Raw genomic sequence first — 27,783 nt, 5'->3', positions numbered from 1 at the left:
GCCTCTAGCTGCTCCTCATTGCCTCTATGTCGATGGTGACATCGCGTCTGATAATAGAATCACATAATTCACCTTAAACCACAGTTAATGCACCTAACTCTATAATTAATTCGCAGTTAATTAAAAATTATTTCATTTCATTCACACCTAACTCGCTAAACTCACAATTTTGACACAATCTACAATTAAACCATTTCATTCACACTTAATTAGTTTAAATCCCACTTAAGTCACAATTAATTCACAATTCATTTGTTGAAATTTACCTTTATTTTTCTTGCGCAAATATGCCCTGTGGCATAAGAGAGTTAGATATACATATGCAAACCGGTGGCGGCTACAGATGCCACCTAGGTCCGGTACGGCGGCCCATCAGTGCAGATTAGTGTGTCTCGTGGTCGGCTGGGGTGGGAACCCTGAATGCCGAGGTGTCGCTTGGGTGCCTCCCGAAGTCGTGGGCAAGTTAAAGTAAGTGGTCTAACGTTGCGTCTGCAGCAGAAGCGTGGCAGAAGGGGCAGTTCAAAAGCGGGGTCTGTGATGTCCAGCTGGCCCTGACGGCAGGCGTCAGCGCAGCACCCACCCTCGGCGCCACCTCCTCACGACGAGTTAAATCGCCGGGAAGGTTGGATCGACGCGGTGGTATTAATGCACTCGGGGCGCGGCGGAGAAATTCCTTGTTAGGCAGGATGTCGTCTCCTGCGCATAGTTTCAGTAGAGGAAGCGAGTAAGGAACTTGCAGTGGGTGGGACGCACTGTCCGCTTCCCTGCGCATTGCGTCGAGGCCACAAAACTCGGACTGGGCATGTATACGATTGCACGATGGTGCACACATCAATAACAATTCCCAGGGGACAGCATACGTGCCCTAGAGTCCCTACTGCTTGTGGTGAGTACGTGTAGAGGAGAAGAGAGTTCGCTGCAGTAGATAGTACGTCCTTTAAAGCGTAAAAGCTGTCACGAATGTCAATGAGCTCTGCTATCACAGTGGGAAGCGGCGCCTCTGCGATGCAGGAACGTGTCTGGCGTATTTAGGTAGAGCTGAACAGAGGAGACTGGTGTGCAATATGTGACCGTCTGAGCTTGCGTTCACGTTGGCTCTCTCACTGAACGATGAGCTGTGCCGGTAACACGCAGGGGTCGGTTGTCGGTCACCTGGGTATGCTGACAAGGAGGAAGTTCCAAAGGCGTCGTGTAAAGAAGTGGTTATGTAGGGTCAAAATAACTTGCGAGGGCAGATGCCGCCGGGATTGCTGTTGATTTCAAGCTGCGCGCATTACGCCGCTCCTCCACGAGATAATCATTCGTATTCAGCTGAGCTTCCCCTTGTAATGTGTGAACAGGGTTAAAAGAATGAAGGCCAGTGATAACTCGCATGAGCTCTCTGTTGACTGTTTCCAGTCGGTCCCAATCTCTTGGGGAAAGGCGTTGGAACTGAGCTTGATAAACAAGCCGAGGCTGCAAAAGAGAGCGGACTAACGTCCGAGCCATATTAAAGCATGCGCCACCTGTTTTCCGGGCAATTCGACGGAACAGGTGCAGCATGCTTGCGGCATTCTGTCGGGCAGATCGAACCCAGGGTGCTACAGAACCAGAGCTGTCCAGGTCGACACCTAGCACCCGCATCAACTAGGCTGTAGTAAATAGTTGGCCGTTCAAAGTTTCAACGACAGCTGTGTAGGTGTGAGGAAAAGGCGGCGTCTACCCCACTGGTTGTGATAGACATAGAATTTGTCTTTTCAACCGACAGCGCCAGACCAATCTTGGTGCACTATTGAGGGGTCTTGTCCTGAGCGGTCTGAAGGCCTTCTTGGTGAATAAGGTCCGTGTGCACTGACCAAACGGTAACATCATTCGCATAATCAAATAAAAGATATCCGGAATATTAGCCAGTTGCCATGCCAAAGAACACCGAGCGATGTTAAATAAGACTGGGGCCAGCACGGGTCCCTTAATTCATTCGAATGTATCAGTAAGTCACATTATTCCGGCACCCACCTTAATTTAGGATTAATTCACCTTAATTCATTCTAGTGCACCTCAATTCATCCTCATTTACCAGGTGGTCGAAATTTCCGGAGCCCTTCACTACGGCGTCCCTCATAGCCTGAGTTGCTTCGGAACATTAAACCCCAATAAACCAAACTAATCATTTAATATTGGCGTTTCTATAATTTGTCATTGATTAGATTTCGATTAACTCCAAAGCCCCCATCGTTTCACGTCGGTATTAATTTGGGACATTGAAATTTCGCGTCGCGCGTTGGCTCCGCCAAGCTTTCCTGTTACGTGAGCCAATCACATAGTAAGTCCCGGGCGGGGGGGGGGGATACCGGATGCGCACTTCCGGAGATTCAAAATTCCCGCCACTCGCGCCCAACCACGCCCACTCGTAACCCGATTGGCACCAATTTTTTTCGCCCGGCATCCTCACACCACCCCTCTTCGTTTATGACCACTTTTTAGGGGATATATCTCTTTATAGCTGCTCGCTACAGCTGCCGAGATCTTTTGCGGACATGAAATCGTCCACATAGCCAAGAAAGGCTTTCGCCTTAAAGATGATCTTCCCAGCAAACAGCTAAGTAAGATGTAGTGTAGTTCATGGACTTCGCCGATGAAAAATAGGATTTGTCATAAATATCATGCAGAAAAGTCCTCGCTGAGAGAGGCGCCCCCCCCCCTTTAGTGCGACAGTTGGTCATCGGATTTCTTCCAAACTAAATTTATTGCTTGAGGAGTCAAAGGGACGACTGCAGTTCTCCTCCTTAAATCCACCCTTGGTGCATTGTGCGACAGCGCGCGCATTACAGCTTTCCATTTTGCTCCTTTTTTCCTCGTTTTGCAGCGTAACAATTGGCAGCGCTCTGGGCACGAAGGAACCCTTGACCGCGACTCGCAACGCCATGGCCGAGGAGCAGGCTTCCACGAGCAGCTCGGAGGAGTTCTTGAAAGAATCGTAAGCGCTCGGGCTACTTTTAGCCGGTGTTTTCGGTACGTTCGTGTTGTGTGCGCCACTGCCTTTGTAATTCTGTGACGCTCCTGATATTTAAAAAAAAAGCGTTAGAGGGTACTCTGGAAATCGCGTTGGGAAAAAGCGAAAGCACTGACGCCTCCTCGCGGCCTCTATTTCCTCCTCTTTGCATCTATGTCGATTGTGAAGTCACGTCTTCCAATCGAATCACATAATTCACCTGAAACCACAGTTTATGCACCTTACTCTATAATTAATTCGCATTTAATTAAAATAAACGATTTATTTCACACCTATTACACTTGATTCACAGTTCTCACACAATCCACATTTAATTCAGTTATTGCAGACTTGATTAATTTAAATGCTACTTAATTCACAACGAGTTCACAATTTGTTTACTGTAATTCACCTTTAATACATTCCAATTGTCCATCAAGTGCCATTATACCCACATTAATCCACCTTAATTAAGTGTAATGCATCTTAAGTCATCTTCAGTTACTACTGGCGTTTCTATTTTTTGTCATTATTGATTAGATTTTGATTAACTCCAAAGCCCCGATCATTTAACCTCGGTATTTATTTCGGACATTCAAATTTCGGGCAGCGCGTTGGCTCCGCCCACCTATGCGGTCACTTGGGCCAGTCACGTGGTAGGTCACGTGGGGCGACAGGTGGTAGGACATTCCTGCAATTAAAATCCGGGCCACTCGCCAACCGACCACGCCCACTTTTGGCCTTTTTGGCCCTAATTAGTTAACTATTGATCCGATTGGCATCAAATTTTTTTGCCTGGCATTACTCTCTATAGTTCTCTGCTACTCCTGCCGGGATCTTTTGCGGACGCTAAGTCGTCGACATAGCCAAGGAAGGCTTTTGCCTTAATGATGATCATCCCAGCAAACAGCGTATTAAGATGTAGTGTAGTTCGTGGACATCGCCAAAGAAAAATAGGATTTTTCGTACATATCATACTGAAACGTCCTCAGCGAGAGATGCGCCCTGCTTCCCCTTTAGTCCCACAGTTGGCCAACGCGGTTTTTTCCAAACTAAATTTCTTGCTTGAGGCTGGAAAGGGGCGACTGCAGCTATCTTCCTTAAATCCACCCTCGGTGCTTTTTGCGACAGCGCATGCATTACAACTTTTCATATTTGTCTTTATTCTTCCTCGTCCTTCAACCTTACAATTCGCAGCGCTCTTGGCACGAAGGAACCCTCGAGCGGGACTCGCAGCGGCAAGGACGACCAGGAGGCTTCCACGAGCAGGTCAGAAGAATCCGTCAAAGAATCGTAAGCGCTGGGGCTACTTTTAGCCGGTGTTTTCGTTTCCTTGGTGTTGTGTGCCCTACTGTCTTTTTAACACTGGGACGCACTTGATATTTTAGATATAATGTTTACTCCCAGCAAACACTGTATTAAGACCTCTGTACAGTCCCGTATGTTCCCGTTTCGTAGAACTGTTTATACAGCATGTGCCTTTCCCTGGAGAGCCTCTGTCGAAAACAAAAAAAAACACCTCTGTACGAATAGCGATGGCCACGGACTTCTCTCCGTACAGCGCTTGTACTATTGGATGCAGGTTGCAGGCCGTAACGTGGCTGCATACTGCTTTCGAATGAACGACTGTTGAAACTGACCCTTGATACTATGTGACCGCCGCGGTGGCTCACTGGAATACTGAACTCGACTGCTGATCATGACGACGCGGGACCAAATGCGGCCGCATTTTGGTAGAAATGCCAGTTGCGGCGGCCACATTTTGATGGAGGCAGAGTGCAAAAGTCTCGTGTTCTGTGTACAATGTCACTGTATATAAGTTACCGATCTTTAGGTTGTCAAAGTTAATGAGGTGTCCTGATCTACGGCACCTCCTTCTCTCTTCCCGCTTTTACTACTGTCGGATACAACTTAAGTCTTAAGTGAAGCTCCGCCCACATTTACGACCGCCGAACTGGCTTCCTCCACGACGAAAAAGAAGTCCGTTGTCGACACTTTCCTTGTTACGCAAGCGAGAAGCTTAGCAGAACAAAAAAAAAATAAGCTCTAGAGGTTTGATACGTCGCTCGTTTAATATAGAAAAAGTTTAAAAAGCTGATCGCATTTACCTTTACGATTAGCGAGCAGAGAAGTACAGGACGCCGTAGACCGCGGAAAGTGTTAGCAACTACTGTTTTTTACAGCTGTATCCCTCTATGCATACATTTCCCGACGGCGTAAATGAGGTGTTCATCGAGAATGAGACAGCTGTGTCGCTTTTCCTTCAAATGAGCATTTTCGCCCCTTACTGATTGTGACACCGTACCGAGTGCATACATGCACTGAATCCACGGTGACTGAAACCTTTGAAATCATAGCAGGAACATTGAAATCGGCTTTTGAGGAAAGCAAATGGCGCTGTAACTGTCTTACATATCTCGGTGGACACCCGAACCGCGCCGTAAGGGAAGAGATAAAGGAGGGAGTGAAAGAAGAAAGGAAGAAAGAGGTGCCGTAGTGGAGGACTCCGGATTAATTTCAACCACCTGGGGATCTTTGACGTGCACTGACATCGCACAGCGCACAGACGCCTTTTGCGTGTCGCCTCCATCCGAACGCTGCCGGCGTGGTCGAGTTCGAACCGATATCCGACTCACTAGCCGAGCGCCCTAACGTTACACTGAGCCATCATTGAACCACCGCGGCAGGTATAGAGCATTGAAGACCGTGCATGGTTTCAAGCACATCACAAATGTCGTTTTCAAACATATGCAATAGAACCTCGTTGGTTATTTCACATATGCATTGTCCTTAGCGGGAAATAAATTTCTAACGCATGGCACTTTGCCCTCCAGCAAACAAGGTAAGTCCTGCCCAGAGTCCTCGTTTTAGGATGCTTGTCCCCCTTATGCATGTGTGCTGTGACGAAATCGGCCCGGCCACCTACTGCTTCAGCGATTTTCACTTGCCGTCGCCTTCCTCGCGGCCCTCAGGCCCCACGTGGTTCTTGGGTGAAGGAAAGCTTGGTAGAGGCCCTCGCAAGGGGAGGAAAGCGGAAGCAACTTCCGTCCCGGCTGGTTGGAAACACCTCCTCTGAAGCAGTGACTGGTCCGCTATCCGCTGTGAACGCAACTGATTGCGGTATTGGCGCTAGAATCTGTAAAAAAAAGAGAGGGATATCAAACAGCAAGAAGTTTCTGAAATTAGAAAATATCTCTCTTTCTCAATTCCATTTGAATTTCCATCAGTCGCGTTATCTCGGGCGCTGTCGCCTGCTTTGTGGCGCCTGTCACAAAAATTTTTTGATGTCGTGTTCCCTCATGCGTTAGTCATGTCTGCGCAGCGACATCTACGGCGGTGTTTGGTTTTGGGCTCGTGACCTTCGAAATTGCGAAGAATGCAGCGAGACTTGCACGCATTTGACGAGAACCTCTATCTGCGCTCCCTTTCTCGGCAGCCACTGCTCATTTCGGCGCCGTGGATCATGAACTATGATTTATTCACTGTTATGATTCCAGTCGGCACGTCGTGGCAGCTGTTTGCGCAACTGCATGCTAACAGAATTCTATTGGCATCACATATATTAGCATGGACAGTGAAAGCCATTGCGTGATAGCGGTTTGCTTTCACATGTTTACACTAAACAATATTTAGAAATGATCTACGATTATAAGGTACATCGTGCACGCATGAAATTGCTTGCACTCACTGTGCACAGAATAATACCTTTGCATCGCGTGAACACTATGCACGGAATGATCGCACATGTATTGCGTGAATGATGCTCGAAATGATGTACTGAAAATGTTAACTGCGTTGTCTGAGGGAAACTTAACGCCCCTGGTGCGTCGACACATCTGTATTTTAGGGAATGCTACATTATAGAAATATATATCCCTTTTAGACTGAAAATAACTTGAAGGGTATGCGCGTCAGTAAAAGAATGGAAGATATGTTCTCGGTTCTTCTTGCATCGGTTGCACTGCTGGTAAACGAGGGTCGCTGCAGCGCTGAGCGAATGTAAGAAGGTTTGGTTTATTGGGTTTAACGCCCCAAAGCGGCTCAGGCTATGAAGAACGCTGTAGTGAAGGGCTTCGGAAATTTCGACCACCTAGCTTTAAAGAACCTCAAGTGGTGTCCGGAGGCCTTCACTACGGCGTTTCTTATAGCCTGAGTCGCTTTGGGACGTTAAAACTCCTTAAACCAACCTTTCTTACACTGGCTCAGAGCTGCCGCTACTATCGTTGACCAGCAGCGCAACAAGTTTTAACATGCCACAAGAGCAATGAAATGGTGTGCGGAAACCACTAACGCGCCTCTCGCGACCTCGAGCAGAGCAGGCGGACAATGATACACCAGTCCAGCTGCCGTTGCGAGCCCATTTTGGATCAGTCCATGCGTGAAGCAGATTCCATGCGAACACCCTCCGCGCTCGCGTGTTTGGTTCATCTGTTGACATGGGGATTAATGCGTCGTTATTCACCCGACAACTGCTATGAACGTAACTGAATGAAGAACTGACACTATTCTCTGTAATTCGTGTCGGCATGGAGGTATGGACAACTTCACCCCCTCCTTTCGCCGTCCGTGGTGCGCGCCACAAATGCGCCGTTAGTCACGTGTTTTCACAAGTAAAACCGAGAGGTTTGGCCGACGGCGCCGCAATAGTCACGTTGGGGCTGCGGCATGGTCTGTTGCATTATCTTCTGTGCATGCGCAAGCGCGGAGACGACGCCACCAAACGAGGGGGAGAACTCACGTCTACCATCAAATAATGTGACCCAACAGCCTCTCCTAAATTCTTTCCTTCCTCCGTGGCGTGCTCCGAGCAGTGTCATTTTCTATGCTTTCTCAAGTGCATTTATGCATTCGGAGAACCCACCCAGACAGCTGGCTGCCTCTACGCTTCTGCTCTACGGGTCCCGAATCTCCAGGCCATCAGGTTACAAGTGCTCCGGTTAAAACGTCGCCATATTTTTATGGATCCCCGCGTGCATTGCGGAGAACCAGCCCTGGTAGCCGACTGCCTCGCCTCTTCCGCTCTTCTCGTCCCCTCTGCCTCTAGGCCCACAGGCTGCGCGGGCTGCAGTAAAAGCAGTGACATTATTTATGCTTGCCCCCTTGCACTTTTGCATTGCGGGGAACACACCCTGGCAGCTGACTTCCGTTGCGCTTGTGCCATGCTGATCCCACTTGTACGCTAGCGCGCCTTTTATCAGTGCCTAATCTTACCTCATGGGCATAATTTGGCAGAGTTACGGACACATTTGCCTGGAAGCCGTATAGTCGAATGTATAAATATGTATCCATATTACTGCAACATTACGGCGCAGAGCGTAGGATTTTGGCGCCTATTATCTGGAAGCTGGCAAATCTATTCAAATACAGCTCAGAATGGAACATGCACATTAAGATGCTAGGTGCCACCAGCCTGGATGGTGTCATTTTTTTCCTGCCCATGTGCTTCATTTTGGGCAATCCTTAGAGAAGATATAGCACTCGTGCTCCCGTAGTGCTTCAGACTCTGGGGACTTTCACTCGTTTGGTAGGTGGAATTGTTGGTTGTGCTGCGCTATCCATGTTATAAGAATTTGTACCGGATTGCAGCCCCGAAGAAGGCGTAAAGATCTGGTCCCTCAGCGACTTTGACATCGGCCGGCCACTGGGAACGGGCACGTTCGGCATGGTCTACCTTGCCCGAGAAAAAACGACGCATTATCTCGTTGCTCTCAAGGTGGGTAGACTTTGCGAATTGAGATCATTTAATGTACAGTTGGTGTCGCAGGATTGCATTGATTAAGTGAGATTTCTTTTCTTACAGCACGTCATTGTTGCCACATTGCCTCCATTTTGCTGTGCGGTAGCAGTTCATATGTGTTATCAGCGGAGGCTCGATTTCGTCCTTTATATACAGGGCGATGCACCTGAATTGTTCTGTTATTTTAAAAAAAAAGGCTTTTTGGTTTAGAGGACCTAAGACTATCAATTGTGTAGCGCATCAGAATACACATAAGACGTTTAAACTTGTCGGCTTTTTGACTTATACTGAATAGTTACCTTTTTAACTACAATTATTACTCTCCTAGCCAAGAGGCGTGTAGATCGCCTTGGGTAATATCTATATGAGAAATTCCAATTTCTAAAACGAAGTTGCTCTCAGCGCTGTAGCCTAACATATTTTGGCTGTTGGACGGATTATGCTCACTTGAGGGGCCGCTTTGCCTTTGAGCCTGTCGAAAGCGCTTGTATTTAGGCGCGACTTAGACATTTTTTGGGGCCACAGTTACAGGCTGACTGCTTTTCTAATTTCGTTCGCATTTTTGTATAGAAGGCCATAGTACGACCTATTATCCGACAGAGAGATGGATAGCTTTGGACGCACTAGCGAAGCCTTGACGCTGTCGTGGGCTCACTAGTGCGCAATGGTTTGGCTGGAAAGACCACTCGTGTTTACGAGCTTCGACACGCAGCATACTAGGCGCAGTGGAGAAAACACGTGTGCATATTCATGCTCATTGAGGCGTATGTTCGTGCAACTGCCTGCCTGGTCGAAGTGTGTTCTGCCCCACGAAAACGGTATCTGTGCTTAAGCGATAGTCAACTTGGCTCACGTACTGTGTGGAATTTCTCAGAGTGTAAACACCTCGCGTAGAAACGCTACTTACCTACCCCAGTCACTGAAACACCAGGTACACATCTGAAAGTTTACCGAGGGTGGAAAAACAACGCATCTTCCCTCCACCTTCTACAGATGTGTGATGCGATGAATGTACAGAAGGACTGCGATACTTCTTATTTTCTGAGGACCAAAGTCATCTCTTCTAGGCTTCCGAAAATTAGTCATTTTTTCTGTAAACTGCTTAGAGGCTTCCCCGAATGAACAGCCGCAGATCCAGCCGCGCGCAGCCCCAATTTTCTCCCCATGGAAGATACTTTGGGCCTTGTGGTAAGACCCAAGTGTCGATCATGAGAAGACGAAACTATTCCGCTTTTGGGCTCTTTTAGAGTGCGCGGATTTAAACGGTAACAGCATCATAACACTGCAAGGCGTTGATTTTTAAAACGCACGCCCAATAGTGCACCGATATGCAAAAAAGAGAGGCTGTTCCGCCCGCCTGTCCTCTTACCCGCGCAAATGCTTAGCATGGCGCAGTTCAATTCAGAAGCTTTCTTTTTAGCCACCGCTGCGGGGCACGCGGGAGATTGCGGAGCCGTATCACTTTATCAAAGCTTCGTCAACGTGTGTAAGTCAGTTCCAGTCACGTTGTCCGGTAAATAAAACTTTCACAGGCAGATATCTGTTATCTGGCTGATGAAAGCCTACCGATCTTAGCGCTTATCCCAGTCGATAAAAACGGCAGAACAGCCTCAGAAATGCAATATTCTGTCGGGTTGTCGTAACGACAGATTTCTCTCTTGTTTTGTTGTTTTTTTCTTTAATACTGTGTTTTTTTTGTGGAGTACTTTTCTATAGTCTGTAGTTCTGTAGCTCTTTTCTGCAGTAACGATGCAAAATTCTGTCATTTGTAGAAAAATTTCTTGTGTTACAACAAGGTAATGGGCAAGAACATAAAATAAATTTCTGCGATGATAGAAAACTTTATAACCTATTTTTGCGTTGAGATTTGTTGCTTTTGTTCTTATTTCCTTTTCGTTGCGCTCTTTGCCAACCTAAGGCCACGGTGTCTGTGCATGATTTTGGCAACTGTCCATCCTTGCGGCTCCTACTCTATTCTGAAGCCATTTTCATACAACGAGAACATTGTGTGCATACTGCATTCAAGCACCCACGCCCATGGCTTATCAGAACTGAACAAAGCGCAGCGCCTGCTCCGAGTCCTGCTGCTGCTTTCTGCTAGGATATCTTTTCACTGAATAAGAAGGCTTTGTTTAAGAGCTCCAGAAACTCTTTTTCAGCGCATAGAGAAATTTCCTGACGTGATAACTGACAGAGTGCACAGAACCATAGCGTCTACAGGCTTCAGGACATGTTGTATTATCGCGAAACTTTGTAACATTTGTGAATGCTCGTATGCAACGCCAAGTGGCCTTATCACACTGCGACGCAAGAGGCGACCCGATATTTATGGAAACATTGTAGCCGCTCTCAATGGTTTCTACGATGTTGGAGGTTGTCGTAGGTGTGTTTCGAGCCTTATCTCGAAAGTTCTTCAAACTGAGCGTTGTGTGAGGGCGACGGTGATGCTGATCTTCGTCAACCAGCAGGTACTATCTGGCTCAGAATGAGCTACACCGTGCGAGCGCGTGGCCGAGCGCTCTGCAAGGTTCTACAGTGGCGCCGATCGTGCCGGGTTTCCGAGTTATCTGGAGAAAGCGCAGCTGTTCTTGGAAGCGCACATCACCCCCACTTGCTTAACCTTCACCCTCGCTAATTAGTCTTGTTGTGATATCAGTTTCGAAAATGATAATGGCAGCCGTCGATTGTGTGCTCGCCCTCTCAATTCACACAGTCGATATTTAGTATGCCACTTGGCGGTTCATCATTGTAGTGAACGGAGAACATTGAGCTGAAGCGCCGTAGACTAGTATGCACGAAAGTGGCTGCTTGTAGTGACCAGAGTAAAGAGCAATGCGTTCGTCAGCTCGAAGCATGCCCCTGCTGCCCAGTATTGCTGAAATCCTTTCTAAAGTGATCGCATAGCCCTTCCTGCACGAAAGAAGCGTTCATTCCTTGATAAGTTTCGCACGCCATGCCTAGTCGGTGGCAAAAACGCTGTATCACCTTGCAGTTTTATCTTCAGCGGAAACAAAGTGAACAAGAAGAAATGATAGCAATCAATGCCCTTCAGATAAACGGGGCCGAGGGGTTCCAGCGCGCCTGTTGGAACAGCCAAACCCTCTTCCGATAACTCAGAAACCCTTCATGATCGGCGCCACTGTACAACTTTGCAGAGCGCTTGGCCACGCGCTCGCGCGGTGTAGCTCAATCTGAGCGCGATAGTACGCTTACTGTATTCGGGCACATTGTGATCACACACAGGGACAGGGGGTTACTTACGGACACAGGGACGCACAATAAACAACGTACAAGTTTCCAGCAGTTCTGCCAGTCTTCCTTGTCCATCGCCTGCCGATACCATACTTGGCCATATTTTGACAGCTGAAACTGACTGGATGATTTGCATATGGTTGCGCTGTACTGTTTGTAAATTCATTGTAAGTCTACATACGGCAGCCAACAATAAAAATTCTGGGGAGGAAAGGGGGGCACTTTGTTATTACAAAAGTGCGATGAGGCGAAAGCCACTTCTGCCTCTGTTGCTGCCCCAGTTACTGTGGTGATGAAGTCATAGGTGACGTCACACGCGTGTGCCCGCAGCGGCCAGGGTGGAATCTGAGCAGCGGTCGGCGTTCCATATATAGACTGTGGTCAGGACGTCAGAGGTGACGTCACACGTATGCACAGTACAATTTCGGTAACGACATACTACGTAATTGATGACGTCTATAGTTTTTCTTAATTTACACTTCTTATTTTTAGCCGCCGCGGTGGCTCAGTGGTTATGGTGCTCGGCTGCTGACCCGAAAGACGCGGGTTCAATCCCGGCCGCGGCGGATGAATTTCTTTGGAGGAGAAATTCTAGAGGGCCGTGTACTGTGCGATGTCAGTGCACGTTAAAGAAACCCAGGTGGTCGAAATTTCCGGAGCCCTCCACTACGGCGTCTCTCATAGCCCTAGTCGCTTTAGGAAGTTAAACCCCATAACCAACCTTTAGTTTTATATTTTACATTTTTTATTCTTTGTTTCCTTTAACATTTATTTTTATTATCCCTTTTACCCTTTTTATCTACTTTGTCATTATTTTTATTCTTATCTTTAATTTTTATGATTTGCTGTTTTTATTATTTTTGTTAATCTTACGTTGATTCTTGTAATTTCATGTTATTTTATTTTAAGATGAGTTCAATCATTTTTGGTAACGGCCAATCACACCACTGGTGACGTTATCAAGATGATTGAGCGCTACAGTGTGACAGTTTTCACGGACGGACGGACAACGATGAGCGATTAAAGGCTTTCGCCTTAATGCTTCCGTGTTCACAACGAAAGCGAGCAGCGCTCGAGGGCTGTAACACTGCCAACCCAAATTCTTTAACTTTATTGGTCACAGTCAGAACTGCACATCATCTAAGTTTGGAGGCTTCTGGCATTATTTTCCTTGCTCTGGTGTTTTCTCCCGCCTTGTGTTGAAAATGCAAGGCCTTTAGATAGAGTGTTCTTTGCCACACACGCCCTAATCACACGAAGAACTGGTGTGTAAACGTTGTGCGTGAGACAGCAGCAGTGGCCTAGCGGTTGGGGCATCGGCCTCGCAAGGGAGAGGTGCGGAATACAGACACTACTGCCGCCAGGCGTAAGCATCAGTTTGCATTTGGTACAAGCTTTCCCCTTGCCTGGTGTCCTACTTCTATAGGATGAAATGCTTGGCAAATGGGTCTTTGACGCCACCTTGTCCAGATGAAAACAGCGTTTTCCATGGCGTTTTCTGTCCAAATCTTCCCTTAAAACGTGCCGGCAAACTTCATCGTCAACGTTGTGCGTGCAGGTCCTGTTCAAGTCTAAGCTGCAGCGCTGTAATGTGGAGCGTCAGTTAAAAAGGGAAATCGAGATCCAGTCCCAGCTAAGGTGAGCTTGCTTGCTTTGAGATCTGCATTTTCATGAGTACACCTTGTAGCACACTTTGTTGTGCTACATTCTTGTTTGAAGGTTATCCCTCTCTGTGTTGTTGTTTTAGAGCAAAGCTCTTTGGCGATCATTTCTGCGTTTCGTGGCGTCGCCGTCACTGTTCGTTATAACTAGCAGTGGACACCTTACCATTCGAGCGGGAGCTTGGAAAGCAGAAGGAAGGCGCATAATTTCCCTTTTGGAGCAGTGGACACCTGAGTCGTGCTTTAAGCTACGCGGCGGTAGTGACAGATGTGCGCTGCATGCGTTGCCTTTCACAACGTTGTGCCAGAAACGCGGCGCTGAAGCCATAGGCTGTCGGCGTTCGTTGTGTTCATTGGCGTTGACAACTTAATACACTCTGATCATTTAAAGGGAAGGAAGTGCGCTTTACTGGCTCAGTGGGCCAGTGGACGCCTTAATCGCGCTGATAGGAACGTGGAGTGATTAGATAGAGATGTGGGCTGCATGCGTTAGCCCTTACAACGGTGAGAGAACTGCCACCTGCCAGGGTGGCAGGGTGGGTGTGTACTTTAATGTAGACACAAAGGCAAACAGGAACTCCACTTATGCCGCAGAATATTTCGTTCCTATTGCTCGTAACGCTTCCCCTGGCTGTGACCAACTCGCGAAATACTTGCATAGACCAAGTCTTTGAGAACCAGGCATTGGTGCAGCAAGTCGAGCAGATATTCATCTATTTCTCCGACCGCTAAGCTTCCTTCGTGACAATCAAGAGCAGTTAATGGACTATTTCTTGAAGAAGGAATATCTGTGAAAAATAAGAAGCTGTCTCTAATTCTATATAAATAATGTCTTGTTCGACTTCTGTGCCTCAGTCTAGCGAAAAGCTGAAACAGCTGATGCCCACAATTTCGGATTAGGAAGTAACGGAATCGTCCGCAATTTTTTTTTCCCGTAGGGTTAGTTATGGCCTGAGCGCGCTAATTAACTGCACTTCTTTATTTATCTTTGACGTTTGTTTAGTGCGAGAGCTTTATACGGCTCTGTCGCGTCAGCAAAAGTTGTCCGCCGTTGTGTCGGAGCGATTATATCGTTCTCTGATGATAAATGTGTTAAAGTGTTAGTCTGACGCATAGTATCTGATAAAATGTTGCCGGTGAAAAAATTTGGTTCATGAGGTGTTATTAATTAATTAAACACGAACAAACACTCAAAAATACACTTAGACATCGATATCGTACACGGACTTCAGAACAGCAATGGACGTCGATATAGTATGCCGACATTTTGCTTTCGCATTGCTCCAATTCGGGTCGCCGCTGCGATCTCAAAGATTTTTCTTCTGCAATTATATCACTTGCTTGCTATCACATGAAGCTGTGAAGCTGGTGGATATTCTCCTGACACTGTCTTTTGAGCACTTTTGTTTTCTTGTTGTTGAAACTTGTCACAAAATTAGGCGCACTTTAGAAACAAAGAAACAAAATCCGCGCCGCGCGGACGCATCTCGACAGCGCGGTCGTAAAATGGGGAAGAAAGAAACCCCTGGAGAGCGACTGTAGCCTTGTGTGTGTGTGTGTGTGTGTGTGTGGCTGCGCCCTCCACCACCGCTCACCGGAGGAAATGAGTCAGCCACGACGTCGAATTCTCTAGAACGTCGGAGTTGTTTCTGCGTGGTGTTGGCGGAAAGGGCGTAGCCTTGCGTGCGCTAAGACATGTCCCCTTCGCCCGTCGGCGGCGATGCCACGCCAGAAATTACAAGAAGCTCCACGAAGCGACTCCCGGCTTTTGACTGATGAAGACGCGCGGCCGGCGCGAGAGGGATAGGGAGACTGCACGGCCGACACTGCGTGTATGTGCGCGCCTACTTTGGCGCGTAGAACAAACTGACGCGGCCCCTGCCTATAAAGCAAGGACTTTGACCGCTGTCAGTTTAGTCTGAGCCGTCGTTTAAGCTTCAGAGAAGCGGGCCCGTTCGACTCCTGGGAGAACACCACTCGCCCAGCCAAGGACCAACGAAGCAATGTGCGCCAGTCTGAGTTAAGGCATCGTCGTGGACCTCTGGTCGTCGGACTGTCGCAGTGCCCAGTGAACAAATTGTATTTTGTTTGTTTGCCTCTCTCTTGTGCTAGTGAACTTTAGGTGCAATATGCCGTTTGTGTTGAAATCTCTCTCGAGTTTAACTTTTCACGAGTTGCTTTGCTTTCTTAATCACTTTGTATGTGTTTGTACTAGTGATTGTGTAATCCTCTGTATCGTCTCATTGCTGCATAAACTCTGTTTTGTTTGTGAACCCTTGGCTCCGACCCATTCTCTGGCTCGCCACAGGTGAAAGCTGGGCACGAAACGACCAAAACCCGTTGTCACTTGGTAGCTGGTCTCCGCAGAGCTTGCCACGCTTAGTCGAGGGCATCTCCTTTGAGTCCGAGACCGCTACCCCCACACGCTCTAAGGGTGTCTGGGAACTTCGCGCTTAAAAGTGCGCGAAGTTTGGGTGGCAAAGTGCATACGTGCCACTACCAGGTCGGATTGCAGCCAGCCAGGAAGTGAAAAACTCATGACAGCACGCAAGTGAACTCAACACGTTCTACAGAGAAAGGCGCTTCAAAGCCCATGTCCAGCACACGGCCTCTTTTGAGTACGCTTGAGTTTGTTATTGTTCGAACTACTAATGCTGCTGCTATGTTGGTTTTTCAACCTCCTTATGGAACAAAAATTGATGCGCTCTGGATGTAGCATGGTGGCTCTCACAAGATATCACACGTGATTTTGTACAGGTGATTGGGGCGGTTATTTCGTTATTTTCGACGTGGAAAAGTGAAAAGTATGACGAAATGCTTCAAATTTTACACCAGGCACGCTCCACCAGTAAGTTTAAAAAATTTGCAGTGGTACATAATTAGAATAAGAAGGGTACCAGAAACCTTGCTTATGTAAATTTCACACATAACTTCCATGGCTTGAGGTATGCCATAATGAATCGCATTTCTGTTCACAAAGTACAGCAGGTTTGGTGAAAAAGTTGTTCCAGAATACAATGCCGTCATTCTTGTCAACTTCAATTTTTTGCTTATTTTTGTATTCTGACTCATCAATCAAAGCAGCCACGGTGACGCACCGGCGTGCGTAACCTCGGTTAAAATAACCATGTTTTTCGCTAAGCATGGTGCTGTTGTGCGCACGGAAGAATAATGCTAATTGTTAACCTCGGTTAAGGTATCCACACTTAACAAAAAAAGGGGTTACCTTAACTGCTGTGAAGTGTGCTCTTGTGGCGAGGATATTAGGCGGGCAAAATAAGTGCATTGGTGTCCTTTTTTTCCGAAAGCAACACTAAACGAGTGTCCGAGCCATTTCTCGGTGCTGACGAATGGCCATAGTGCGCATGCGCGAGGAGCCCTGACATCACACGGCGCACTGCTGGCGCGCCGCCGTCGTCGCTGCGCGGGTGACTCAGAGGTGCTGCCACCGCGCTCGCCAGTTGCGCATGCGCAGTGGCGGCGCAGAGATCCCTAGCGTGCTGGAACCGCCGCCGCTCCCGCGCGCTCTCCATCGCCCCTCTCTCCTCGTTGCTTTCGCCATCCTCCAGGCTTAACGAGAGCTAAACCAGTGCCAATGTTATTCGCGTGAAAGTACAGGAAATGCACGCGTAAAACAGTGTTGAAATTTCTCAAGGCTTTTACACTGTGTAGTGATTTTTAAGCGTCCATCTGTTCTGTCGTTTTGTGTGTCTGCTCTGTTATCAGTGCTTGTGTGAATAATATTTAACTCGGACTCACTTCAACATTTCTCGGAATTGTCGAACAGTTTGATAGCAGTGTAGAATGCCTACGGGGTTGCTGAAGCTTATGTTCAGAGCACCTCGATTTTCTTCCCTTGCCTTGCGTTACTTTATCTTTCAATGGACGTTAACACAGCGTTTGCTTTGCGAGTGACCACCGGTGCCAGACTAGTTCAGTTGCCCAACGGCCACTTTGGTCCTTCCCTCGCAGGCACCCGAACATCCTGTGCCTCTACAACTGGTTTCATGACAGTACCCGCGTGTACCTCATTCTGGAGTATGCACCTCAGGGGGCGCTGTACCCCCGCCTTCGTGCCGCTGGGCGATTCACCGACCACCAAGCAGCCACCGTGAGTGCCCCCTCCTCTTCTCACCCATGCCTCACCCCCATGACTGCCATCACCACAGGTTTCAGTGAGGCCACAGGCCATCCTCTGATGCTGTGAGAAAAGCGCTGTGCCTCTGGGCAGAAGCCAGTAGTCTGATCTCCAGGGCCGGTTACTGATGGCGTGTGGTTCTTCTGAAGAAATTAGTTTTACGTTGAGGAACGGGTGAAGGAAGGGGTATTGAACAATGTGGTTGTTGGGGAGCATCAATGTTAACGCTTATAAAAGGTTTAAAGGCAGATTAAGGCGGAGACGTAATGGGCTGACTTAAACGATGAGGCTGAGGAGCAAAGCTGACAACATATAGCTTCCGGTTTATGCAGCTAATTCTTACGACCCCCATGTTCTAGAGTGGAGCTGATCTTAAGAGAAAGTAATGATTATAGGGGAGGGCGGTTGGTATTTTCTCAAGCCCCGAACCAAATTCGAATCGACAGATAATTATTACTAATATTCTCTAGGCTGATGTCAACATCTTTACAAAACCAATAACCGTGTCAAGCAGCGAACAGCTATAGCGGCGGTACTGCGAAACAGTGCTACACATTGTGGAGTTTCAGCTGCAGCTGCTTAGAGACACAAGGTTGATCTCAAAAAGGAGGACGCAGCACGAAATCAGTGTAATAATTCTATGACCGTCATGTTATACGTAAAAGAGAATTGTTGGATCTGTGCCGGTCGTGTTATAGGTATAAGAAAGTTGGTGCTCTGTTGATGATGAAAGCGATTAAATTATCGCCGCATCTCAGTCGAGGAGAGGGGTGAAAGCTGTATGAGCCACGACCTCCGAGATCGGGCATCGAGTCACGGTCTGCTAAAACAGCCTGTGCCCTGCCGCGTTGTCCAGTCTTGTTGGCCAGGTATGAGCAATATAATACAGCTGTTGTGTACTTTCCTATTGGGGAATGTCGGCAAATACAACAGATGTGTCTTACCAGTAGTCACCTATAGGGCAGAAACGTGGAAGCTAACGAAGAGGGTTCAGCGTAAATTGAAGACAACGCAGTGAGCTATGGAAAGAAAAATGACGCGTGTAACATTAAGAGACGGGGAGCGGGGAGTGTGGGTGAGGGAAAAAACGCGACTTTATGATATGATAGCCGGAATCAAAGGGCAGAAATGGGCTTGGGAGGGCATGTAATGCGAAAGCAAGACAACCGCTGGTGCTTAAAGGTAGCGGAGTGGATACCATGAAAAGACAAGCGTGGCGGGGGGCGGAAAAAAGTTAGGTGGGTGGATAAGACTGACATGATTTCGGGGATACGGTGGCCGCAACAGGCTCTGAAGGGTTAGTTGTAAAGACATAGGGGAGGCCTTTGAGTGGACGCAGTCAGGTTGGTGGTGGTGGTGATGATGATGATGATAATGAGCAATATACACGCCGCCACATGAATGGTTCGGATCGCTGCACTCAAGCCTCAGTATCGGGCTGTCCGATCTCGGCAGCATATTGTGGGGCGGAGGGCTTTAGTTTTGTGTTACAAATAAAATTAGCTAGTTTGGACCAAACAATTCGTATTTTCGGCTCTTACAGCTTGGAGTGATTTGGAAAATTGCTGCATTTTTTCTTGCGTTGTTGGATTTTTCGTTAATCATTTCTGTTTCAGTAGAAATTAGTGAAGGTGAAAGGGCTGGAATTTTCCATGTGCTACTCGCTACGCTTGTATTTCAAGCAGGAATTAGATGCCTGAAGAGATGGGCGCCATCGCCGTCTAAAAGTAACGTGATATAAGAAAAAGCTAAGAATTCAATACGGAGCTTTATTCACTCATAATGCACTTCTTAATAGAGGCTCCGAGAAAGAGAGCTTGTAATTGACTAGAATAAACTCTTACTTCGTATTTAACTTATAGAACTTATGAGAATATCGCTCTACATGACTACCATATATACTCCATAACTGGTCCATCAGTCGCATATTGTTGACCCCTTGTACGATTGGTCGATGTCGTTGCTTTTGTTACAAAGCGCGCACACATTCTCCCCTACAGTACGCCTACCTGCTGTGCCAGGCCCTCAAGGTCTGCCACAGCCAAAGGGTGATGCACCGGGACATCAAGCCGGAGAACTTACTCCTTGGCTTCAATGGGGAGATCAAGATCGCCGACTTCGGCTGGTCCGTGCACTCACCCTCTTTCAGGTAGGCACACTGGCTGGCTTTCACTTGGCATGCTCGATTGTCTGCAGATAGTATACACGTTGACAGTGCTATGGTGCTTTTTTTTCCTTATATCGGCCTTGTATGCTTCTACAGGGTGCGCCGTATTTATCTGGCCGCGTTGTAAAAAATTATCCTGCACAAACTAGTGGACCATTTGGGCTCAGGACCAGACCACAGGGTAGCTTACGATAGTCTGCGTTTTCCGATAAATAACCTCACATCAGAACTTACCTGGATTTGCTGGAATCGGCGAAAAACTGCAGTATTTTGCACAGAGAATTTTCGTCGAGGCGTGTGGAATAGCCAATTTGTGCAGCGGCACCATCTGGGGTACTGTGAGACCTGCCCCTCCTTAAAGCAAGGTCATTGGTTTTCTCGAAGTTCGCCAGATGGCGCAGCCTCTCAAATCGGCTAATCCGCTCGCCTCGACGAAAATTCTATGCGCAGACGACTGCAGTTCTTCGCAAACTCCTGTGAGTTCCGATGTTGAATTATTTATCGGAAAACGCAGACTGTCATAAGCTGCCCTGTGGTCTGTGCCTAAGACAAAAAAAAAGCCAGTAGTTTCCGCAGGACAAATTTTTGCAACCCGGACAGATAAATACAGAACACCCTGCATACAGCTGTTCTGTATGAACGAACTAAACAGAGGTGTAGGGCTAAATTCAAAAGCTATACTGGTTGCTTTTTTACTGTTTGAAAGTTTTGTGAACAAAGGGTTCGGGAAATGTAAATTGTCCTATTATAGGAGCTGCGCAGACAAGGAAAGGGGAGAGAGGGGCCCGTTATGACATGCATGCCGGGAAACAGTCACTCAAACCAGGAAGCATAAGGTATCTTTTATTAACTTCTGGCATCCTTCAATTTGTGACTAATATGGTATATTTCACATATGATTGACTAGAAAGCAGAAACAAAAACTACTTTCAGCCAGTGCTATCCAAACCCACGACCTTTCAATTTCGCGTCCGGTGCCCTATCGACTAAACGAAGGCCACGGCTGTCCAATCTTATGCTTTCGTCGGTATTAATTTGCAGTGTCATCGAACCTTGAGGGTGTTCATAAGCGCCATCCTCGTCCATAGCGGCATACGTAGAACGACCTGTATTACCGCGAGTGCCACGGAGGAACGTGATCGAACGGTGAGGGCGTAAGGGAAGTCGAGGCCGTCGCTAGCTATTGAGCAGACAAGGGAAGGCAAAACAGGGCTTGTTATCACATAAATGACGGAAGCCTACAGTCAGTGAAACCAAGGAGCATAGGGGATGTTTTCATTATAGGCATATCATCGTAAATAATCCGCTTCTAGTAAGTTCAGCTTCGCCCTTCGTCCTTCGGTTAGCCTCAGTGCAACTAATTCAAGCCTTACACACACCTGCTATCGCGTCACGACTCACCATGCTGAAACAAGAGAACAAAAGTGACTCGAACTACCTTCGAGCGAGGGTCAGTGACTGCAAAAATAGCTGCAAAACAGCTTCGGAGCAGCAGCTAGCTAAATGTTTTTTGATAACTGGTAAGCACATGACTAGTAATAGCGAGCGGTTGATTGCTTCCTAGTGCAAGCTGGAAATATACGCATGTTGAAGCTTGCAATGTTGCCTGCAGGCGACGCACAGTGTGCGGCACATTGGAGTACATGGCGCCGGAAATGATCACGGGCGCCGAATACAACGAAAAGGTGGACCACTGGTGTCTGGGCGTCGTTATCTACGAGATGGTAGTGGGCACCCTACCCTTTGAGTCGGATTCAGAAGAGCGCATATGGGTGGCCGAGATTGAGTTCCCGCACCATGTCGGTGCCGATGCTCGTGACATCATCGGAAAGGTTAGCAGCACGCATTTCGTGAAATAGTGTACCGCTCGTGGCTGGAGGTTGCATCCACACCTGTCAGTGAAGCATACGTGTTGCATTTGATATGCCTCCCCGCACTGCAGATATACACTGCCACCACAGCCCAGTTCTTTTCTGTTCATATTTGAGCCGCACCTTTTGTCTAGCAAAGTTTGCATATTTCTCTTAGAGAGGCCTGTGCTTGTATCGTTTTTTTCAGAGGCAGCGAATCTTTGTATTAAATGCGCTTATTTTATAGAAATATATTCAGCTTTTGATAGGCAATGTTAGATAAACTGGCAGATATAGGTATGCTAGGTTAAGATAAGGTAGGTATGTAGTATAGGATATGTTAGGCTTGGTAAGGTACCTAGGGCAAGATAGGGTTGGACAGTTCAGGGCGAGGTAGTGTAGGCAGGTTAATTAGGATAAGTACACTAGTTAAGGGGAAGTAAAGGTGGATAATACACGAAAAGGTATTTAGGCTAGGGTGCGATGCCTAAGGATTGCTAAGAAAAAATAGGTGTGTAAAGTAGGGAGATGGACATGCTGTTTAGTTTTAAATATGCCAATGGCTGCACCATGTTCTCTCATTGTCGCAGCTGGTCCGGAAACATCCGGTAGACCGCATTTCCCTGGACGAGGTACTGGCTCACCCCTGGATTACGAAGAATGCGGACACCACAGTAGTGTGCACAACATTCTGAAAAGAACCTTGCGGGCACCGTTTATTGCTTTCACTGCGCATTCTGATTTTTTAGCGCACTTTCGAAGAGGCATCTCAAATTCCTTGTATCTGTTTAGGTGTTTGGGTTTGGTGTTTTTTTGCGTATTTATAATTTAAGTACATTGTACAGCATATATAGGACATTTATTGGGTACATGTTTACTCAATTTCATACAGCACGTTTTATTCACAAAGTAACGAGCATTCACTTGCATTGTTTACCGTGAAGCTTTGAGACATTGTGTTCTCAGAACGCTAATTATATTTTAAATGTAATGCCAATAACTGTTTTGTCTTATCACATCCCATGAACTAAACATTAAACTGAATATCTTTAAAGGAACGGAGGAGAAATTTAAGCTGTACCGATAGAATACCAGCTCCTGATCACAAAAACGCCAACCTTACTGCAAATAAATGCCTTGTAAGGTAGAAAGGAGCAAGAACTAAAGTATACGTATCGCCGCCACAGGCTAATCACACAGGTATGTACAAGCGCGATGACGGAATAGCTCAAAAGCAAGGGATCTCTGAGGTTGACCAACGTGGATAAGGGATACGCGTTTGGATACCGAAGTTAAATTTTGTTTTGAAACCGCTAGTGCACTTTTATCACAGGAGAAAGAGGGAAACGAATCAGCCTGAACGTCTGAAGGAAAAGAAAACCTAGAATTGTTGGCCCTACAGGCGGCCAGCTGATTTTCAGTATGTTTTGGTGCTCCGTGGATGCGCTATGTGTGGCTGCGTGGTTTCTTTGTTGATGCGCGTCGATTTACAAGTGCGGAGAAGCAGAGGAGCTCCCAGTGCCGCTTTAAGGGCTCCTCGGACAAAGTTCATGCCGCGGCACGCACCTACGACGAGGAAAACTGTAGCTAGGTAATGTTGCATGGACCTCCACGTTGGCAAACGCACCGCTCGGCATATTCGCTTCGTCAGCGTACCAATACTCTGGGCTGCATAACCGGCAATACTACGAGGACTAATATTGCAAACTTTAAATATGTCCGCACGCACCAGGCTGCACTCACCAGTCGTGACGGTGGCTCGGCGGTGTAAAGTGACGCACAGTACCTTTGCTTCCTGCCGACTCCTCGACACTCGGACTATTCTGCCTCAGCCCTCAAGAGCACTGCCCTCTGTGGTAGGTCGAAGTCTCTAAAGTGCAGGCCGCAGTTCTTTGCGAGAGCCTCGTTGTCGGGACCGGGAACGGGGTCCTTTGAAACTCTGATGCATACGTTAATTAAGTGACGCTGAAGTATCTAGCGACGGCTGATGGAGGCCATCTACGTCCGTCTGGGCGCTGCTAGGCTGCACCGCTCGCGGCCAGCAGTTTACATCACTTTTCAGGAATTTCCTCATCAGAGGGTCCCGACTTTTTATCAGTGCGGCGGGGAAATGCCTTTCAACTTCGAATCCAAATCCCTTTGTATCTTCGCCGGCGGGCAAGTGACAACAAAGCCATAAAACGCTGAACTACAGGATTTTGCCAATCAACAAAGAAAAACCAGGCGCCATGGCGGGCGGGGTGGGGCTGATTGACGGATGTGCTGAATTCATACGCGGCTTCAGCTGCAATTCGGCCTGTGCGCGGAATTGCAGCACGTGTCTTCACGAACCGAGAGCGAACGTATAACGAGGAAAAGTAGTATACTGAATGCTTGGTAAAACAAACTGTCAACTGCGCTCCTAAACGGAGAGGTTTCCGTACAACCTGCATAACTAATGGCAGGAAATAATCTCCATGGGTCGCGTACGAAAACAAGTATGAGCAAACCCTTACTGTCTGCGATTCCTCCCAACAAGCATAGTTGCTCAACAGCGCACTTATAGCATTCCATCAACAGGTGTAGAGGTAGTGACGTTTCATTCGGGAAATTTAACCTTTTTCGAGGAATTTTAGGAGAAAAGTTAGCTGAAAAAGGAGTGTTCTTGGATAGAAGTCGCCGCAAAACCAAACAGTGTACGCAGAAAGAGGACGGTACACAGGAGCTGTCTTCGCTTTTTGTGTCCTCAGTGTGGTATTGCGCCGTTTCCATGCTTTATAAAAAACTAACACAAAATATGTTGTTCGGTCTTCGTGAGTTATCGCGAAAGATTAAGATGCAAAATGTTTTATTTTTTACCCAATTTTTTTTATCAACGCGCTGCAGGAAAAAAGGCATGAAGTAGAAATTTGACTCTGAATAGAAAATTCGATTACAGCAGGAAACATGTGCAAAACTCTTTGTAACAAATCTACCGTTGGGAGTAAAAAGGAGCATTTGCATGACACGTCTGTGGTGACTCCAGTATTATACACAGAATGATGCGCTGGAGTGCCATTATAGACAAAAATGAGGAAAGCATAAAGCCTGTCAAAGCTACCGCGCATCTCTCCATCAGTAAGATGCCTCGCTATAAGCTCAACGGCACCCTGTGCTATGGCCCGGAGCATCAACACGGCAGGAACTAGCTCCTCAATTATAGTTCGTTGCTTGTGAGGAGCTCTCTCTCTGCCAACGACGAAATTGAGGAAAAGATGGCGTGAAAAGAAGAGTGAAGAGCGTCTTTATATTTTTGTGTGTGTCAAGGAGGAGAATTAACAAACAGACGCAGAAAACGTTTTACGAGATGGATAGATGGCTTAAGTAACGCTTTCAAAATTAAAGGAGAAAGAATCACATGAGCTATGCAAACACTGGAGATTTTTAGCGGAGCTAATCTGTTACAAAAGCAAGCCATGCATATTAATCTATACCGAGAAGATGGCGATCAGCTATTTAGATATGCAAGCAGACTTTTATAATTGTCTAACAACATGGCGGCTACTCTGATGTCAGTGCAAGCCATCTATACAGAATTAAGGATTGCGTGCTGTGCACGCACACCGGTAGGTACGGGGCCAGGTGCAGAGCCCACCGGCGAGCCAGTGTACAAGTTAAAATCATCCATTTCCTCGGTACATTTTAGCAGCCATGCTGTTTATGCCGGAGATTGTTCCTTAGTGTGCGCTGCGGTGGCTGTGGTCGCAGTAAGAGGTCACAGATAAGGGAGGGAGTGAAAAAGAAACGAAGAAAGAGTTAATTGAAAATTGGTTTTTGTGGAAAGTAAATGGCGGAGCACCCGTCCCACATCTTGGTGGACGGGTGCTCCGGTGGAGCACCCGTCCGGTGGAGATAAAGGAGGAAAGGAAGCAATAAATGAAGAAAGAGAAAATTAAAAATTGGTTTTCGAGGAAATGATATGGCACAGTATCTCTCTCACATATCTCTCTCACAAGAACGTGGGAGTGAAAGAAAAAAGAAATAAGCCGAAGGTTGCTCCGTTAGTCGTGCGCAGCGGTGGCTGTGTACACAGTAATGAGGTCACCCACGCGCTGTAAGAGAAGGGATAAAAGAGGGAGTGAAAGAAGAAATGACGAAAGAGGAAGTTGAAAAATTCGTTTTTGACGTAAGGAAATGGCTCAGTGTCCGTCTCACATCTCGGTGGACGCCTGAACCACGCCATAAGGGAAGGGAGGAAGATGGAAGTGAAAGAAGAAGGAAATAAGCAGGAGGTTGTTCAGTTAAGGCCGTCGCTAGATTGTTTTTGGGTGGATTCCGCCAGCAAGCGGACCGCTCGTTTTCAGCCTCCGCCCGGGCATGGGGCGGAAAGGCGTTGTACTATCGCTTTGCTGCTTGCGAACGAGCCGGATGGTTCGAACATTCCAAGTGGCGCTCCCGGCAGTGCCTCCCGTCTAATCGCGTGCGGCTGTACAGGCATGTGTTTGTAATGAAACACGGAGATATCGTGCGGTAGAAATGGCCAGTATTAATTGCGGCGTATTCAAAACATATCCGTTGCGCGAACGTTTATATTGCCGCGGAATTTTTGTCGAACATAAAAACGTGGTCGGCTGTGATGGCACGGTTCTCGGTTCAACCCACCCTAACGCCCACGAACGAATTCGCGACAAAATTTTGCAACATCGAAGGCGAATCTGATCATCTGAAGCGATGTCGTAGGAAACGATACGTGTTTGGACCATTTTTACTTAAGGGACTGAAAAACGCGCCACATCGGAATCGAGTACTCCTCCTAGTTCGACGATACCTTCTCACAACGGCCTGTGTGCGATTGCTGGCACAAAATCACAGAATGCTGCCTGCTTTGAAAGTTACGAAGCCCCGACGATTTCGGAACGACGACGGGATTCTTACTGCGGATTTTCGTTCGCGCTAGGCTGCAGTACAGGCTGCTAACAACCGTCCGTAACTATAATAGGGCTAATCACATTTTTTATATAGTGAAGATTACATACTTAAAATTTTAGCCCGTTATTCAAAATACCACGCTGCAGTATTTTTGCATTCCTGACTGAGAAAAAAATAATTGCACTCGCAGCCTTTCCCAAGAATTTTGCAGTCACTGTAAATGTATACGGCTTTCTCCTTGGCTCCCTACACTGTTACTGTAAAAGGCATGCTTACTTATCCAATATATAAGGTGTGTGTGTGTGTGTGTGTGTGTCTGAATTGTGCATGCATTAAACATTTACAACTTAGCAAAACAGTGCTGTCAAACATAAATGCTAATGTGCATGAGAAATTTTGTTTCCAACTAATTGGAACAGGTAAAATCAGTTGTAACTAAAGCAGTTCTATATTTCAAAGAGGAGTGATAATGCAACAATAGCGAATTATTTTTGACATGTTTTTCAGGCCATTATTAAAACCAAAAGAGAAATAGCACTGTGTGGCTGCAAAGGAGCTTAGGCGTGCATCACTGGGCTAAAGTGCATGGCTTTGTTCTGCACAGTGACAGCGGACCATTAAGTTGTGCTTTAGCATTCAGTAAATTTTCACAGGTTCTTTCGTCTTCCTCTTTGCACCAAGGGTGCCCCCGCCAGAGACGGTTGATAACTCGAAGACTGAAACTATTGATCTTCGCACCAGGGGTGCCCCGTCAGAGACGGTCTCAAGATGTGTTGACACGCGGGGATAAAAAGGGCAATAACTGGAGATTTATATACAAATATGTACAATAGATACAAGTTAAGGCACTAGAGACAAATTGACGGCACAAAGATACAACACAACAAAAAGGCGGAACTGGCTAATACTAGGGGAGGCCCCTACTCGGCGTTGCCGAAGATGCGTTGCATCTCACCTTAGCGCAGAACCCCGCTTCCAGCTCCGGGGCCCGGTTTTAAAGACATAAAGGCCCGGCCCACATTTGGTGGCTTCCAATCATGTTATGATGTTCACATGATTGGTTTATCGAGAGCCTGGCCAGCCCTCCAGCTTCCGTAGGGCAAAACGCCCTTTCCACAAA

At 47.1% G+C, this 27,783-nt stretch overlaps 1 protein-coding gene across 1 annotated transcript in view; it reads left to right on the top strand.

The window, feature by feature from the left end:
• Positions 1-22,471, top strand: part of LOC149356445 (uncharacterized) — a 45,375-nt gene extending 22,904 nt beyond the window's left edge. Inside the window, exons 4-11 of the mRNA XM_089576346.1 lie at positions 2,846-2,956; positions 4,169-4,264; positions 8,558-8,684; positions 13,519-13,598; positions 17,594-17,732; positions 19,760-19,908; positions 21,539-21,758; positions 22,367-22,471. Of these exons, the coding sequence (XP_089432472.1) occupies positions 2,846-2,956; positions 4,169-4,264; positions 8,558-8,684; positions 13,519-13,598; positions 17,594-17,732; positions 19,760-19,908; positions 21,539-21,758; positions 22,367-22,471 (1,027 nt within the window). The remainder of the gene's footprint in view (positions 1-2,845; positions 2,957-4,168; positions 4,265-8,557; positions 8,685-13,518; positions 13,599-17,593; positions 17,733-19,759; positions 19,909-21,538; positions 21,759-22,366) is intronic.
• The last annotated feature ends 5,312 nt before the right edge of the window (positions 22,472-27,783 follow it).

The sequence above is a fragment of the Amblyomma mixtum genome, chromosome 3 (assembly GCF_055824585.1).
Source record: "Amblyomma mixtum isolate Tamu chromosome 3, ASM5582458v1, whole genome shotgun sequence".
Lineage (NCBI taxonomy): Eukaryota > Metazoa > Arthropoda > Arachnida > Ixodida > Ixodidae > Amblyomma > Amblyomma mixtum.
Note: the sequence above shows the minus strand (reverse complement) of the source record. Positions and strands in the feature narration are given on the sequence as shown.